The sequence below is a fragment of the Homarus americanus genome, unplaced genomic scaffold, assembly GCF_018991925.1.
Source record: "Homarus americanus isolate GMGI-L3 unplaced genomic scaffold, GMGI_Hamer_2.0 scaffold20465, whole genome shotgun sequence".
Lineage (NCBI taxonomy): Eukaryota > Metazoa > Arthropoda > Malacostraca > Decapoda > Nephropidae > Homarus > Homarus americanus.
In genome coordinates, this window is record NW_024756914.1 from 5,287,856 (window position 1) to 5,304,007 (window position 16,152).

At 47.0% G+C, this 16,152-nt stretch overlaps 1 protein-coding gene across 1 annotated transcript in view; it reads left to right on the forward strand.

Annotated features, from left to right (window-relative positions):
- LOC121857258 overlaps nucleotides 1-16,152 on the forward strand; it is a 111,267-nt gene that overhangs the window by 48,919 nt on the left and 46,196 nt on the right. The window contains exon 4 of the mRNA XM_042353249.1: nucleotides 5,706-5,978. Within this exon, the coding sequence (XP_042209183.1) occupies nucleotides 5,927-5,978 (52 nt within the window). The 5' untranslated portion in view covers nucleotides 5,706-5,926. The remainder of the gene's footprint in view (nucleotides 1-5,705; nucleotides 5,979-16,152) is intronic.

Consider the following 16,152-nt stretch of genomic DNA (forward strand, 5'->3'; position numbering starts at 1 on the left):
CAACCATAGGACTATCACAATCACATTACCACCACCACACAATAACAATACCACAACAACCACAGTACCACCACACTCAGGCCTACCACAATCACAGTAATCAACAATCACAGTACCACCACCACAACCACAGAACAATATAACCACAATCACAGTACTACCATATAAACGCATAACCACAGAACAGTACCAACAATCTTAGTTCCACCACAATCTAGTAGCACCACATCAGAGCACCACCAACACAAGCATACCACCACAGTACCACAACCACAGTACTACCACCACACCACACCATACCATACACACCATACTACCATCACAACCACAATACCACCACCACACCACAGAACCATCACAGTACCACCACCACAACAATACCACAAAACCACAATACCAACACCACCCCTACAGTAGCACCACTGCCACACACATCACACCACCACCACCTCACCACACACCACCACACAACCACACCACAAACAAATTACCACCACCACATTACCACTACACCACCACAATACCACACAACACCACCACACCACCACAGTACCACATGAAGCTACCCCTCCAGTACTGCCCATGATACTGTTAAGCGAGCACCACTTATAACACCTTAGTGAAGATAAACCAAGATAATGTTACAGTCTGGCCGATGCTTCACCATTAACACAGATGGAGTGCTTGGCTGACTGGTTAACTGGTTGAATGGCTGACTGGTTAACTAGTTGAGTGGCTGACTGGTTAACTGCTGAATGGCTGACTGGTTAACTAGTTGGTGGCTGACTGGTTAACTGGTTGAATGACTGACTGGTTAACTAGTTGAGTGGCTGACTGGTTAACCGTGTTGAATGGCTGACTGGTTAACCTGGTTGAATGGCTGACTGGTTAACTAGTTGAGTGGCTGACTGTTAACTGGTTGTGACTGACTGGTTAACTAGTTGAGTGGCTGACTGGTTAACTGGTTGAATGACTGACTGGTTAACTAGTTGAGGCTGACTGGTTAACTGGTTGAGTGACTGACTGGTTAACTGGTTGAGTGGCTGACTGGTTAACCGGTTGCTTGGCGACTGGTTAACTGGTTGAGTGGCTGACTGGTTAACTGGTTGAGTGGCTGACTGGTTAACTGGTTGAATGGCTGACTGGTTAACTAGTTGAGTGGCTGACTGGTTAACTGGTTGAATGGCTGACTGGTTAACTGGTTGAATGGCTGACTGGTTAACTGGTTGCTTGCCTGACTGGTTAACTGGTTGTTTGGCTGACTGGTTAACTGGTTGAGTGGCTGACTGGTTAACTGGTTGAGTGGCTGGTTGATTAGCTAGCTGACTGGTTAACCCTGCACAAAGTGGACACCAGTACAAAGGGACACCCAGCAAAGTGGACACCCAGTACAAAGTGGACACCCGGCATAAAGTGACACCCAGTACAAAGTGGACACCCAGTACAAAGTGGACACCTGGCATAAAGTGGACACCCAGTACAAAGTGGACACCAGTACTAAGGACACCCAAAGTGGACACCCAGTGAACACCCAGTACTAAGTGGACACCCAGTACAAAGGACACACCCAGTACGAAGTGGACACCCAGTACGAAGTGACACCCAGTACAAAGTGGACACCAGTACAAGGTGGACACCCAGTACAAAGTGACACCAGCACAGTGAACACCCGGCATAGTGGACACCCAGTACAAAGTGGACACCCAGTACAGTGGACACCCAGTACAAGGTGGACACCCAGTACAAAGTGGACACCCAGTACGAAGTGGACACCCAGTACTAAGTGGACACCCAGTACTAAGTGGACACCCTGCACAAAGAGGACACCCTGCACAAAGAGGACACCCAGTACAGTGGACAACCAGTATAAAGTGGACACCCAGTACAAAGTGGACACCCAGTACAAATTGGACACCCAGTACAAGGGACACCCAGCAAGATGGACACCCAGTACGAAGTGGACACCCAGGCAACAAGGACACCCAGTACTAAGTGGACACCCTGCACAAAGAGGACACCCTGCACAAAGAGGACACCCAGTACAAAGTGGACAACCAGTATAAAGTGGACACCCAGTACTAAGTGGACACCCAGCACAAAGTGGACGCCCTGGTGGCCACTGTGTTCTGCTGGGAAATTATTACTCATCAAAATGGTGTTTCCTCGTTACTGAACTAACCATAAATTTAATATCAACTCATTGTGTCTGTCATGGTGTGTGTGTGTGTGTGTGTGTGTGTGTGTGTGTGTGTGTGTGTGTGTGTATAATAATAATAACCAAGAGTCCATTCCTATCCCATAATTATCCATCCCTATCCCATAATTATCCATCCCTATCCCATAATTATCCATCCCTATCCCATAATTATCCATCCTATCCTATATTTATCCATCCCTATCCCATAATTATCCATCCCTATCCCATAATTATCCATCCCTATCCCATAATTATCCATACCTACCCCCTTAATTATCGACCTCTATCTCTTAATAGCAATAAAGAGAAGAGAGAGAGAGAGAGAGAGAGAGAGGAATGGTGTGGATGTCAGGCATCAATACCATTGTCATCACCACCATTACTCTACCATTGTTACGACCACCAACGACTACCACCACCATGACCACTACCACCACCCAACCAACCACCAGTCACACCCCTTTCAAACCTTATCACTCCCAAACACACACACACACACACACACAGACACAGACACACACACACACACAGACAGACAGACAGACAGACAGACAGACAGACACATACTCTTACACCCAGCCGAATTAATCCTCCCATCCAAACTTACTGTAGTTAAGGCTGAGGTACTGTAATTAAGATCCAAACTACATTGTTACACTTGTCTTAAACTACCGTGACCTGTTATAACACTGATTAACATACTGCTAATGTTTACACTTGGCTACGGTTAATTACAGGTAATAATTTGGGGGCGGGGGGGTGGAATTTAACTGTTAGATTCCAGGGTACTTATGTTTTAAATGATTACCTCTTGTAGCTCGATGGTGTAAAGTGTTGAGTACATTGTAATCTGGTGTTGAGTAACTTGAGTACATTGTAATCTGATGTTGAGTAACCTGAGTACATTGTAATCTGGTGTTGAGTAACTTGAGTACATTGTAATCTGATGTTGAGTAACCTGAGTACATTGTAATCTGGTGCTGAGTACAATGTAATCTGGTGTTGAGTACAATGTGATCTGGTGTTGAGTAGTTTGTAATCTGTTGTGTACCTCGTAACTTGGTGAGAATAGTGTAACATGGTGTTGAATACATTGTAATCTGATGTTGAGTAACTTGAGTACATTGTAATCTGGTGTTGAGTTTATTCTAATCCGATGATGAGTACTTGTAATCTGGTATTGAGTACATTGTAACCTGGTGTTGTGTACAATGTAACATAGCATTGCGTATATTGTAACTACGTAGTATAATACCTCGTGATCAAGGGAATATTGTACATTGTAACCTGATACCATTGTACATCACAATTAAGGTAGCATTGTACCTTGTAACCCAGGGAATACTGTACATTGTAACCCGGGTAACACTGTACATTGTAACCCAGGTAAAACTGTACATTGTAACTCAGTTATTATTATACATTGTAACCAGAGTAGTATTATAAAATTTTCCCCTAATATCAGTGCACATTGTATTCGTTATGACATGGTAACATTGGTATCACTTGTAACATTGGTATCACTGGTAACATTAGTAACACTGGTAACATTGTAACATTTTCACTGTGGCAAACCAGTAAAATATAACCCTAATAAGAGCGAATAATTTTCACCCTGGTAACACTTAAAATATTTACCTTTAGCTCTTAACACAGGACATTATTCACCTTCCATAATGCACCTTGACACACACACACACACACACACACACACACACACACACACACACACACACACACACACACACACACACACACACACACCTCTGTATTTACCTCTGAGTTTAATAAATTCAGTTCATATAAGCGACAACACAACGCCAGACCCTGTTTAATAAAATAATTCCGGGAACTACACACAGTACACCATTCTCCCGGGGACAGGCCAGACATAATGCCTCGCCTATTGTAAAAATTATCACACACTCCCAGCTGGCGGACACCCCAAAAAAAAAAACAAAAAAAAGAAAGAGACAAACATTATGGAATTAAGAAAAGTAATATAACTACAAAGTGAATTATATTTTACATAACACAAACTGGAAATAGAAGGAATATTAAATAAGGTTAAATGAGTCGATATTCTCGTTTTGGTGGGAAGTATTTTGGAGATTATCAGATTAAGTAATGATATTAATCGTCAAAAGGTGATTTAATATGGTGGGTTTGTCCCTTTTGAGTACAGGAACTATGATAATCACCCGAGTACAATTAAAGCTACAACGTGGTAAATCTAACCTTTTGAGTACTATGATGATTCAACTGAGTACAATTAATGAGGGGTTAAATCATCTTAATCGGGGGTTAAATCGGTGTACTCAAGAGGTTAAATCAGCGTACTCAAGGGGTTAAACCGTCTTGCTCAAGATTCACTCCTGATGTTGGACAGAGAATAAATGTCACAGATCATCAGGTTTGTTGATGAGGATTCTGCCAGCAAGAAAATCACTATTAGAGAAGTTAATGGAAGTTCATGGTAAAGATGCAGCTGCTGTAGATAAACTTGAATCTGGTGAACTCTCTCTAGATGTCTGTCGGGCTCGGTGTTATGACAAGGCAGCTGTAATGTGCGGCCATATATTGGAGAGATTACTGAAAACTCTCTGCGGACCAGAGTGATACCTTAGAAACACAGGAGGGGGGTGCTGAACAGAGCACTCTTACACTCTCCTTACACATTGGTGCTGCACACTGATGATAACAGATCGTGTACATAAACGGCTACAACATCCCAGTATTAACTACCAAGATACATATAAAGATATTGAGGCCCTGCTGTTAAAATACTTCCCAAACTCGTGATGAACTGTGCCAAGGTTCCATAGAAGACAGGTGGAGTAGAGGCTGAGAGGAGGATAAGAATGAGTAAGAAAATATTGAGTCATGATAAACATAGTAGATCGCCTCCAGCAAGAAATAATGCAACGATTCAAGAAACTCAACACCAAGTTTGGCTTCATACTTGACACAGGGAGCCCAATGGTGGACACTGACCTGAACGAGATGTGTGACTCTAGGAAGCTTCTTACAACCCGCTATGATACTACACCATACACTCCATTGGTTCATATGGTGAGGATGTATTCCCTAATTTACGTGTTGCACTACAGATAATGCTCACAGTTGGTGCACCAAAAAGTACCACAAGTACTGTGGACGGTCATTCAGTCAAGTGAAGCTTATTCTCTCTTACTAGAGGCCGTCACTGGGGGAGGAGCGCCTCAGTCACCAGCCATCTTAGTACAGAAAGGAAAACACTTGAAAAACACTAACTTTTATAACATCATTGATCAGCTTCCTACCGCCGAGACCAGAAAGATGCACATTGAATAAGAATATGATCGTTTTAACATCCACCTTGTTTGAAATATTTTATGAAGATTTATTTTCGTAATGGGGAGGGGCAAGGGGAGGGGCAAGGGGGCAGGCCAAACTGAGCTTCACCCCAGGGATCCAGACGCCCTCACTACGCCCCTGAGAGACTAATAAATTGTTGTTTCTTCTTCAGGTCGGACACGTGACGAGGTAAGCAGCCTAGAGGAACCTGCACCCTGTCTCCTGAAGGTCTACTGCAGGACCCCGTGAGTATTAACTATCCTGAAAGACACAAGAAGCTTCATAACCGGAGGTCCCACGGAAGCCTACCCACCACAGGAACCCGGACCTTGCCTCCTGTAGCACCCCTGGAGAATACATCCTACAGGTCGTGGCCATCCTAACCCCAGCAGGATGAGGAGGCACCGGCCTGGCCTACTCACCTGCCTCATCCTAGCGTCAGCAAGTGAGTACATCCTTCATGTTCTCATGTGTTGAAGTACTCGCGGTGCCATTCTGTTTACTCGCGGTGCCATTCTGTTTACTCACGGTGCCAACCTGTTTACTCGCGGTGCCAACCTGTTTACTCACGGTGCCAACCTGTTTACTCGCGGTGCCAACCTGTTTACTCACGGTGCCAACCTGTTTACTCGCGGTGCCAACCTGTTTACTCGCGGTGCCAACCTGTTTTACTCTGCAGTGCCAACCTGTTTACTCACGGTGCCAACCTGTTTTACTCACGGTGCCAGCCTGTTTTACTCACAGTGCCAACCTGCTTACTCACGGTGCCAACCTGTTTACTCACAGTGTAACCTGTTTTGCTCACAGTGCCAACCTGCTTACTCACGGTGTAGCCTGTTTACTCACGGTGCCAACCTGCTTACTCACGGTGCCAACCTGTTTTACTCACAGTGCCAACCTGTTTTGCTGCAGTTGCCAACCTGTTTACTCACAGTGCCAACCTGTTTTTACTCACAGTGCCAACCTGTTTTGCCTCATGGTGCCAACCTGTTTGCTCACGGTGCCAACCTGCTTCTCACAGTGCCAACCTGTTTTTACTCACGGTGCCAACCTGTTTACTCGCGGTGCCAACCTGTTTACTCGCGGTGCCAACCTGTTTACTCGCGGTGCCAACCTGTTTACTCACGGTGCCAACCTGTTTACTCGCGGTGCCAACCTGTTTACTCACGGTGCCAACCTGTTTACTTACACACGGTGCCTCACGTTGACCTCGGCGCCTTGAGGCAGGACATAACCACCCTCAGTGTAACAGGTGCCATCATAAACAACCATTAACTTCACCTTCACCTTATTACTGCACAAGTTTATTCAGTAATTACCGTTATTAACTATCTTTGTCTCTCGCTCTCTCTCTCTCTTTTTCGTGTGTCTTTCTGTCTGTCTGTATGCCTCTCCCCCCTTTTTTAAGTTTTGTTTGTTTATGTCACAATACTCCTTATGTCTCTCTTATTCTTAAATATCAGCCTCTCTCTCTCTCTCTCTCTCTCTCTCTCTCTCTCTCTCTCTCTCTCTCTCTCTCTCTCTGAGGTATAAAGGGGAGCAATTACGTAACGGAGGGTAGAGAGTAACGAGGCTAGTTGGACCCTCTCCCCTAGTGCCTGGGCAGAACCCACGCTGATGAGGTCATAATGTGCAGTGATTGGTCCTTGCCCAGCACAACGTCAGCCTCTCTCCCTCTCAATATTATGTTATGTTTAGGTTAAATTATGTTATGTTATGTTGTTAGGTTAAGTTAGGTCGTGACTGAAGTGACATGAAAAACCGTAATTAGTAAATTGCAAAAATGTGTACGAGAACAAATTTGAAGAAAGAAAACTGAAGATTTATTTTACGACTGACAAACTTTTACAATCTTCAGACACACGCAAGCTCCCTCCCTCCCTCCCTCCTGCCCCCCTCCCATATTTTATCCAACCCTTCTGCCCTCTCTTCCTTCCTTCCTCCATCCCTTCTGCTCTGCCTCCCTCTCTTTCCTCCTTCCTTTCTGCCTGCCTTCCTTCCTCTCTCCAGACCTGCTGCCATCTTTCCCTATCCTCCTCCATCCTCCTCTCCTTCCCTTTCCTTTCTTCCATCCTCCCTCCTGTCCTTCATTCCCTCCTAATTTCCTTCCCTCTCCCTCATTTCTGCCTTCCTCTCTCTCTTTCCCTATCTCTCAAATTTTCCATATACTCTCTCTCTCTCTCTCTCTCTCTCTCTCTCTCTCTCTCTCTGCACCACTAAAATATGTCACCCCCAACTCTCGTCTTTTCTCTCTTATAATTGATTATTTCCTGAGATCGTAGAGTGCCTCCTTCCGTCCTTCCCTCCCTCCTTCTCCGCCTCTCCCACCTCCTTCTCACCTCCTCCCCCCCCTCCTTTCCTTTCTGGCCCCCGTCTGCCTCTTGCCTCCTTCCCTCTCTCTCTCTCCCTACTTCTTCCATTCACCGTCTCTCTGCCTCCTTCCCTCCTTCCTTCCCTCCCTCCCTGCCTGCCTCTTCCGCATCCTCCCTCTCTGCCTTCTCTCCCTCCTTCCTACTCTCCTTCAATCACCGTCTCTCTGCCTCTTTCCTTCCCTTCTTCTCTCCCTTCCCATCCTCCCTCCCACCCTCTCTCCCTCCTCCCTTCCCAACACACCTCAAAATTAATATATAAATTTTTGGCCTCGAAGGGTCCCGGGCAAGAATCCTAGATCGAGACCGGAAAAAATGCCATTACCACACCACCATTATCACCATTACCATCACCGTACTACCATTACCATACTACCATTACCATCACCATATTACCATTACCACACCACCATTACCATACTACCATTACCACACCACCATTACCACACTACCATCACCATACTACCATTACCACACTACCATCACCATATTACCATTACCATCACCATACTACCATTACCATCACCATACTACCATTACCACACTACCATCACCATATTACCATTACCATCACCATACACCACCATTACCATCACCATACTACCATTACCACTCCACCATACCACCACACTACCACCACCATCACCATATTACCATTACCCACCATACCACCATTACCATCACCATACCACCATTACCACACTACCATCAAATTACAACCAATAACACTCCACCATACCACCATCACCACCATACCACCACACCATCACCATACTACCATCACCACACCACCACCACCACACACCTAATTAATCACCACACTACCATTACCATCACCATACTACACCACCACCACACCAATTATCACCATCACCATACTACCCCACCATCACCATACCACCATTACCATCACATTACTACCATTACACCACTACCATCACCATGACCATACCACCATACAATCACTCATCCACACCCACACAACACGCAGCAACACAGCACACCTCCAACCAAACACAGCACAACACACATCCCCAAACACAACAATACACTCCAGCCAAACACAGCAACACACCTCCAGCTCAAACACAGAACACCACACCAACCAAACACAACAACACACCTCCAGAAACACAACAAACACACCCAGCAAACACAGCACAACACACACCTCCAACCAAACACAACACAACCCCTCAGCCAAACACAGCACAACACACCTCCAGCCAAACACAGCACAACACCTCCAACCAAACGCAACTGTACACCTCCAGCCAAACACAGCACAACACACCTCAGCCAAACACAGAACACCACACCTCAGCCAAACACAGCACAACACACCTCCAGCCAAACACAGCACAACACACCTCCAGCCAAACACAGCACAACACACCTCAGCCAAACACAGAACACCACCAACCAAACACAGCCACACCTCCGCAAACACAGAACACCACACCAGCCAAACACAGCACAACCTCCAACCAAACACAACACACACACTCAGCCAAACACAGCAGTACACCAACCAAACATAGCACAACACACCTCCAACCAAACAGCTAACACCTCCAGCCAAACACAGCACAACACACCTCCAGCCAAACACAGCACAACACACCTCCAGCCAAACACAACAGCACACCTCAACCAAACATAGCACAACACACCTCAACCAAACACAGCACAACACACACCTCGACAAACACAGCACAACACACCTCCAACCAAACACAGCACAGCACACCTCCAACCAAACACAGCACAACACACCTCAGCCAAACACAGCAACACACCTCCAGCCAAACACAACAACACACCTCAGCCAAACCACAGACACCACCAACCAAACACAGCACAACACACCTCCAAAGCACAACGACCTCCAGCAAACACCAACACACCTCCAACCAACACAGCACAACACACCTCCAGCCAAACACAGCACAACACACCTCCGCCAAACACAGCACAACACACCTCAACCAAACACAGCACAACACACCTCAGCCAAACACAGCACAACACACCTCCAGCCAAACACAGACACCACCAACCAAACACAACAACACACCTCAGCCAAACACAGCACAACACACCTCCAGCCAAACACAGCGAACACCTCCCAGCCAAACACAGAACACCACACCTCCCAGCCAAACACAGCACAACACACCTCCAGCCAAACACAGAACACCACCAACCAAACACAGCACAGACACACCTCCAACCAAACACAACAACACACCTCCAGCCAAACACAGCACAACCACCTCAACCAAACATAACCACACCTCCAACCAAACCAGCACAACCTCCAAACACAGCACAACACACCTCCAACCAAACACAGCACAGCACACCTCCAACCAAACACAACGCACACCTCCAGCCAAACCAGCACAACACACCTCCAGCCAAACACAGCACAACACACCTCCAACCAAACATAGCACAACACACCTCCACAAACACAGCACAACACACCTCCAACCAAACACAGCACAACACACCTCCAACCAAACACAGCACACAACACACCTCAACAAACACAGCACCACCTCCAACCAAACACAGCACAACACCTCCAACCAAACACAGCACAGCACACCTCCAACCAAACACAGCACACCTCACCAAACACAGCACAACCCTCCAACCAAACACAGAACACCACACCTCCAACCAAACAGCACAGCACACCTCCAACCAAACACAGAACACCACACCTCCAACCAAACAGCACAGCACACCTCCCAATCAAACACAGCACAGCACACCTCCAACCAAACACAGCACAGCACACTCCAACCAAACACAGCACAGCACCTCCAACCAAACACAGCACAGCACACCTCCAACCAAACACAGCACAGCACACCTCCAACCAAACACAGCACACCTCCAGCCAACACAACCAAACACAGGACAGCACACCTCCAGCCAACACAACCAAACATAGCAACACAATACAACACACCCCCAACCAAACGGAGCAACACCTGGGAGCGTACCTGTAACACCACCACTAATTAAACTACCTGTGATTACTACACGACATTGTGGACAGGTGTAATTATCTCCCTGACCTGATAGTGATGGTAACAGGTAACGATGGTAATTAAGGTGAAGAGGCCAGGTAGAACAAGGGCAACTTAAAATATTCATTAAGGTGTTGATTTGGGAGGTGGGGGAGGAGGATAATGGTGGTTGTTTGGTTGATGATGGTTGAGGTAATGGTGGCTGTTTGGTTGGTGGTGGTTGGTGATGGGGAGGGAGCTAATGGTGGTTGTTTGGTTGGTTATGGTTGAGGGTGTGTTAGGTGATAGTGTTATAGTACCTTTGTTATATCACCTTTATTTAACCTCATTATATACACTTGGATCATATCGCCCCTCACTCTACGACCCTCGAGGGAATGTTAAGTCAGTGTTCTTATTATGTCTCTACACTCGAGGCGACTAATGGACAGGATGATCTTTCTCTTCGGCTGTGTTGATTCTACTGGTAAGAACTTAACAAACATGTGTACCAAGAGAGATGGGTGTAAGGTATGTATGTATGTATGTACGCATAGGTGAAGTGTGTAGGGTGTACGTGTAGTGTGTGTGTGTGTGTGTGTGTTACCAGAGATGGGCTATATGCAGTAAGGTGTATCTATCAAGTGTAGTATTGTCAGCACAGTAATATTGTGTACCCTGTAGGTGTATCAGGTGTATAGAGGTGTCGGGGGCAGGTGTGTGTTTGTGCAGGTGTGTGTGACCCCCCAGTGGCAGACATGGACGGGGCACTGAGTAACATGGTACCTATGTCAATAACATGAACGACACAATATGAGATTCAATTATGGGTCATGATGCAAGGTCCATGGGATTGATGGAGGAGGAGGAGGAGGAGGAGGAGGAGGAGGAGGAGGAAGAGGAGGAGGAGGAGGAGGAGGAGGAGGAGGAGGAGGAGGAGGTATAAAGGTAGAAAAAAAGAAGGGGAGAATGGACTAAATGTGAGACAGAGACTATACAGGACCCACCACCACCACCTGTACTCCCACCACAACCCTGTACCCCCACCATTACCACCCCAACCACAACCACCTGTACTCCCACCTGTACACACCACCACCACCTGTACCACCACCACCACCCCCCACAACAACCTGTACTCCAACCACCAACTGTACCACCCCCACCACCACCTGTACCACCACCACCACACAACAACCACCTGTACTCCCACCACCAACTGTACCACCACCCACCACCCCCAACAACCACCTGTACTCCCACCAGCCACCCACCCCCACCACCACCACCACCACCACCCCACCACCTGTACTCCCACCACCAACTGTACCACCCCACCGCCACCTGTACCCACCACCACCCCACAACAACCACCTGTACTCCCACCACCAACTGTACCACCCCCCACCACCACCACCACCACCACCACCCCCCACAACAACCACCTGTACTCCACACCACCAGCTGTACCCCCCCACCTGTACCCCCACCACCAGCTGTACCATCAACCTCACAACCACCTGTACTCCATCACTACTGTACCACCCCCCACCACCACCCCACAACAACCACCTGTACTCCCATCTACTTTCACCACCCCCACACCCCGCCACCCCCCACCACCCCAACAACCTACCTGTACTCCCATCACTAACACCACCCACCCACCTGTGCCCCCACCACCCCCCACAACAACCACCTGTACTCCCACCCCCCATGTACCACCACCACCACCACACCACCACAACCACTACCATCACCCCGACCATCAACCCCGCCCACCTGCACTCCCACCACCAACTGTACCACCACCACCTGCACCACCACCACCACCCCACAACAACCACCTGCTCCACCACCAACTGTACCACCCCACCGCCACCTGTACCACCACCACCACCACCCCCCAACACCACCTGTACTCACACACCAACTGTACCCCCATACCTGTACCACCACCACCCCCCAGCAACCACCTGTACTCCACCACCAACTGTACCACCCCACCACCTGTACCACCACACACCACCACCCCCCCCCAACCTGTACTCCCACCACCAACTGTGTGCCACCCCCACCGCCTGACCACCCCCCACAACAACCACCTGCTCCCCTGCTTCCCCCCACCACCACCACACCACCCCACAACAACCACCTGCTCCCACCACCAGCCACCCCCACCACCTGTACCCACCACAACCACTACCATCAACCTCACAACCACCTGTATCCATCACTAACTGTACCCACCCCACCCCACCCCCACCTGTACCCACCCCACCACCACCCCACAACAACCACTTGTACTCCCACCACCAACTGTACCACCCCCACCACCTGTACCCCCCACCACAACCACAACCACCTGTACTACCACAACCCTGTACCCCCCACCACCACTTGTACCACCACCACAACCACCTGTACCCCCCACCACCCTTACCACACCGCCCATGCCCCCCACACCACACTGTACCCCCACCACCCCTACCTCTGGAGTATGGGGGACAGCAACACACTCACAACACAGTAAAACCCGCCAACACCTGACGCTCATTACTCAACAGATGCAACAACGGCAGCAACACGGCGCCATACCAGGGGTCCAGAATCATTTAAGTCTTTGGAAGTTACCGTAAGCATGGGATAATTTCAGGTTATAGCAGGTGTGGGCAGTCTGAGAGGAAGGAGGGAAGGAGGGAAGAGGAGGAGGAGGAGGGGAGAGGAGGGAAGGGGGGAGGGGGGAGAAAGAAGGGAGGAGGAGGAGGAGAGGGGAGAGGAGAGGAGAGGGAGCGAGGGGGAGGGTACTATAAAATGTCATGATTTTCCACTATCCCTAATGTGAACGATATTTATACTATTACTACTACTACTGATGATAATAAAACTAATTAATCTAAACTAACATAAACAAACCAACCCCAAGTAAACCCAACCTAAATGCAAACCAACCTAAGTAAACCAACCCTAGTAAACCAACCTAAGTAAACCAACCTAAGTAAACCAACCTAATTAAACCAACCCTAATTAAAGCAAAAGCAAACCTAAACCAAATAACTAAACCAAACCAATCTAACTAAACTACCGAACAAACCACAAATTATCAACACAAACACACACACACACCTCTCTCACTTTACCTGTTTCAACAACTATGGTAATAGAGTGTTATTGAAAGGCCACCAGATGAGATTTAAAGCTTTTCACCTGGTCGACGCGTTACACCTTGAATATTTACCTGGCCTAAGTGTCTCATAAAATTCCAATGAGTGTCACATAGCCAGTGGTTGGTCGCGTTATAATGGCGTGTTGAGGTTTGTTTTTGCTCTTACAACCGAAACGGTGTATTTAAAAGTGACTATGGTGGTGAAGTTATCTGCGCCAATATAGTGTTTTTCTCCTCCTGTTGGTGAAGTTATCTGCGCCAATATAGTGTTTTTCTCTCCCTGTTGGTGAAGTTATCTGCACAATATAGTGTTTTCTCCTCCTGTTGGTGAAGTTATCTGCGCCAATATAGTGTTTTCCTCCACTGTTGGTGAAGTTATCTGCGCCAATATAGTGTTTTCTGCTCATGTTGTTGATGTTATCTGCGCCAATATAGTGTTTTCCTCCAGTTGGTGAAGCTATCTGCGCCCATAAATGTTTTTCCTCCAGTTGGTGAAGTTATCTGCGCCATCACGTATTCCTGTTGTTGTCAGTGGAGCTTTCTGTTCTTCAAGTGACCATCTCCGAGGTTGTACGGTGTTGATCAAGGTTGTACAGTCGAACAGCAATACATAGACGAGGGACCTTAGGTGGCAGTAAGTGGCGGTGCCGAGGATGGTGTAACAGCTTTCTCCCAAAACTGACAGATGAGAATGATGTCTCGATCTGAATATTTTGTTATTGATATCTAGTTAATGGTGTAGTTTAGCGTATCGGAGTTTATAAAAGATCTTAAATTTGTAAAGCTCAGTAATGCAGGATGTCCATCAATTTATAACCCATCTTGAAAATTAACAAACAATCAATTCATACTAACTTCTGACCCATTTACCCAGTAACAAACAAACAAATAAACTCAACTTTTTGTCTGATCTTCGTAAATTTCACCTGTACACCTTATCCTATCCAAAATATCTTTGAGTTCGTTAACCTTACAACGAATCACAAATACATGAACATCATAACGAAAAAGACCCCCCCCACCTCTCTCTCTCCTCTCTCTCTCTCTCTCTCTCTCTCTCTCTCTCTCTCTCTTTCTCTCTCATTGGAATTTTCAGATGCGTTCAGTCAATCTATTGTGAGTCTTCTTGATTATGACTGATGGATGTTTATCGTGCGTGAGGATATATACTGTATTTTACGGGTATGGTTTAACACAGGTGAGGGCTGATTATTAGTTACCTGCGATACTGTACAGGTGGGGAGATAAAACTTGACACATATCGTTCACTATGACAGAGAGAACACACCACCTAAACCACCCATCTAACACACACCCATCTAACACACCCACCCATCTAACACACCCACCCATTTAACACACCCACTCATCTAACACACCACCCATCTAACACACCCACCCAACTAACACACCCACCCATCTAACCCACCCATCTAACACACCCACCCCATCTAACACACCCACCCATCTAACATACCCACCCATCTAACATACCCACCCATCTAACACACCCACCATCTAACACACCCACCCATCTAACACACCCACCCATCTAACACACCCACCCATCTAACACACCCACCCATCTAACACACCACCCATCTAACACACCCACCCAACTAACACACTCTTTACTAAAACTCCTTGGCTGTTGTCGATTTATTGACGACAAACCTTTAAAACTAACCAACTTTCTGCGTCTGTCTGTCTGTCTGTCTGTCTGTCTGTCCGTAAACTAGAACAAGACTTAATAATTATTCTCTGATATTTCAGTTCACAAAATTTCCCCGTACTCAATAATTTCCCCACGTACGCAATAATTTCCCCACGTACCTCAATAATTCCCACGTAATAATTTCCCACGTATCAATAATTTATACTCAAATTTCCCACGTACTCAATATTCCCCACGTGCTCAATAATTCCCCACATTCAATAATTTTCCACGTACTCAATAATTTCCCGTACTCAATAATTTCCCCACGTGCTCAATAATTTCCACGTACTCAATAATTTACTCAATAATTCCCACGTACTCAATAATTCCCAATACTCAATAAT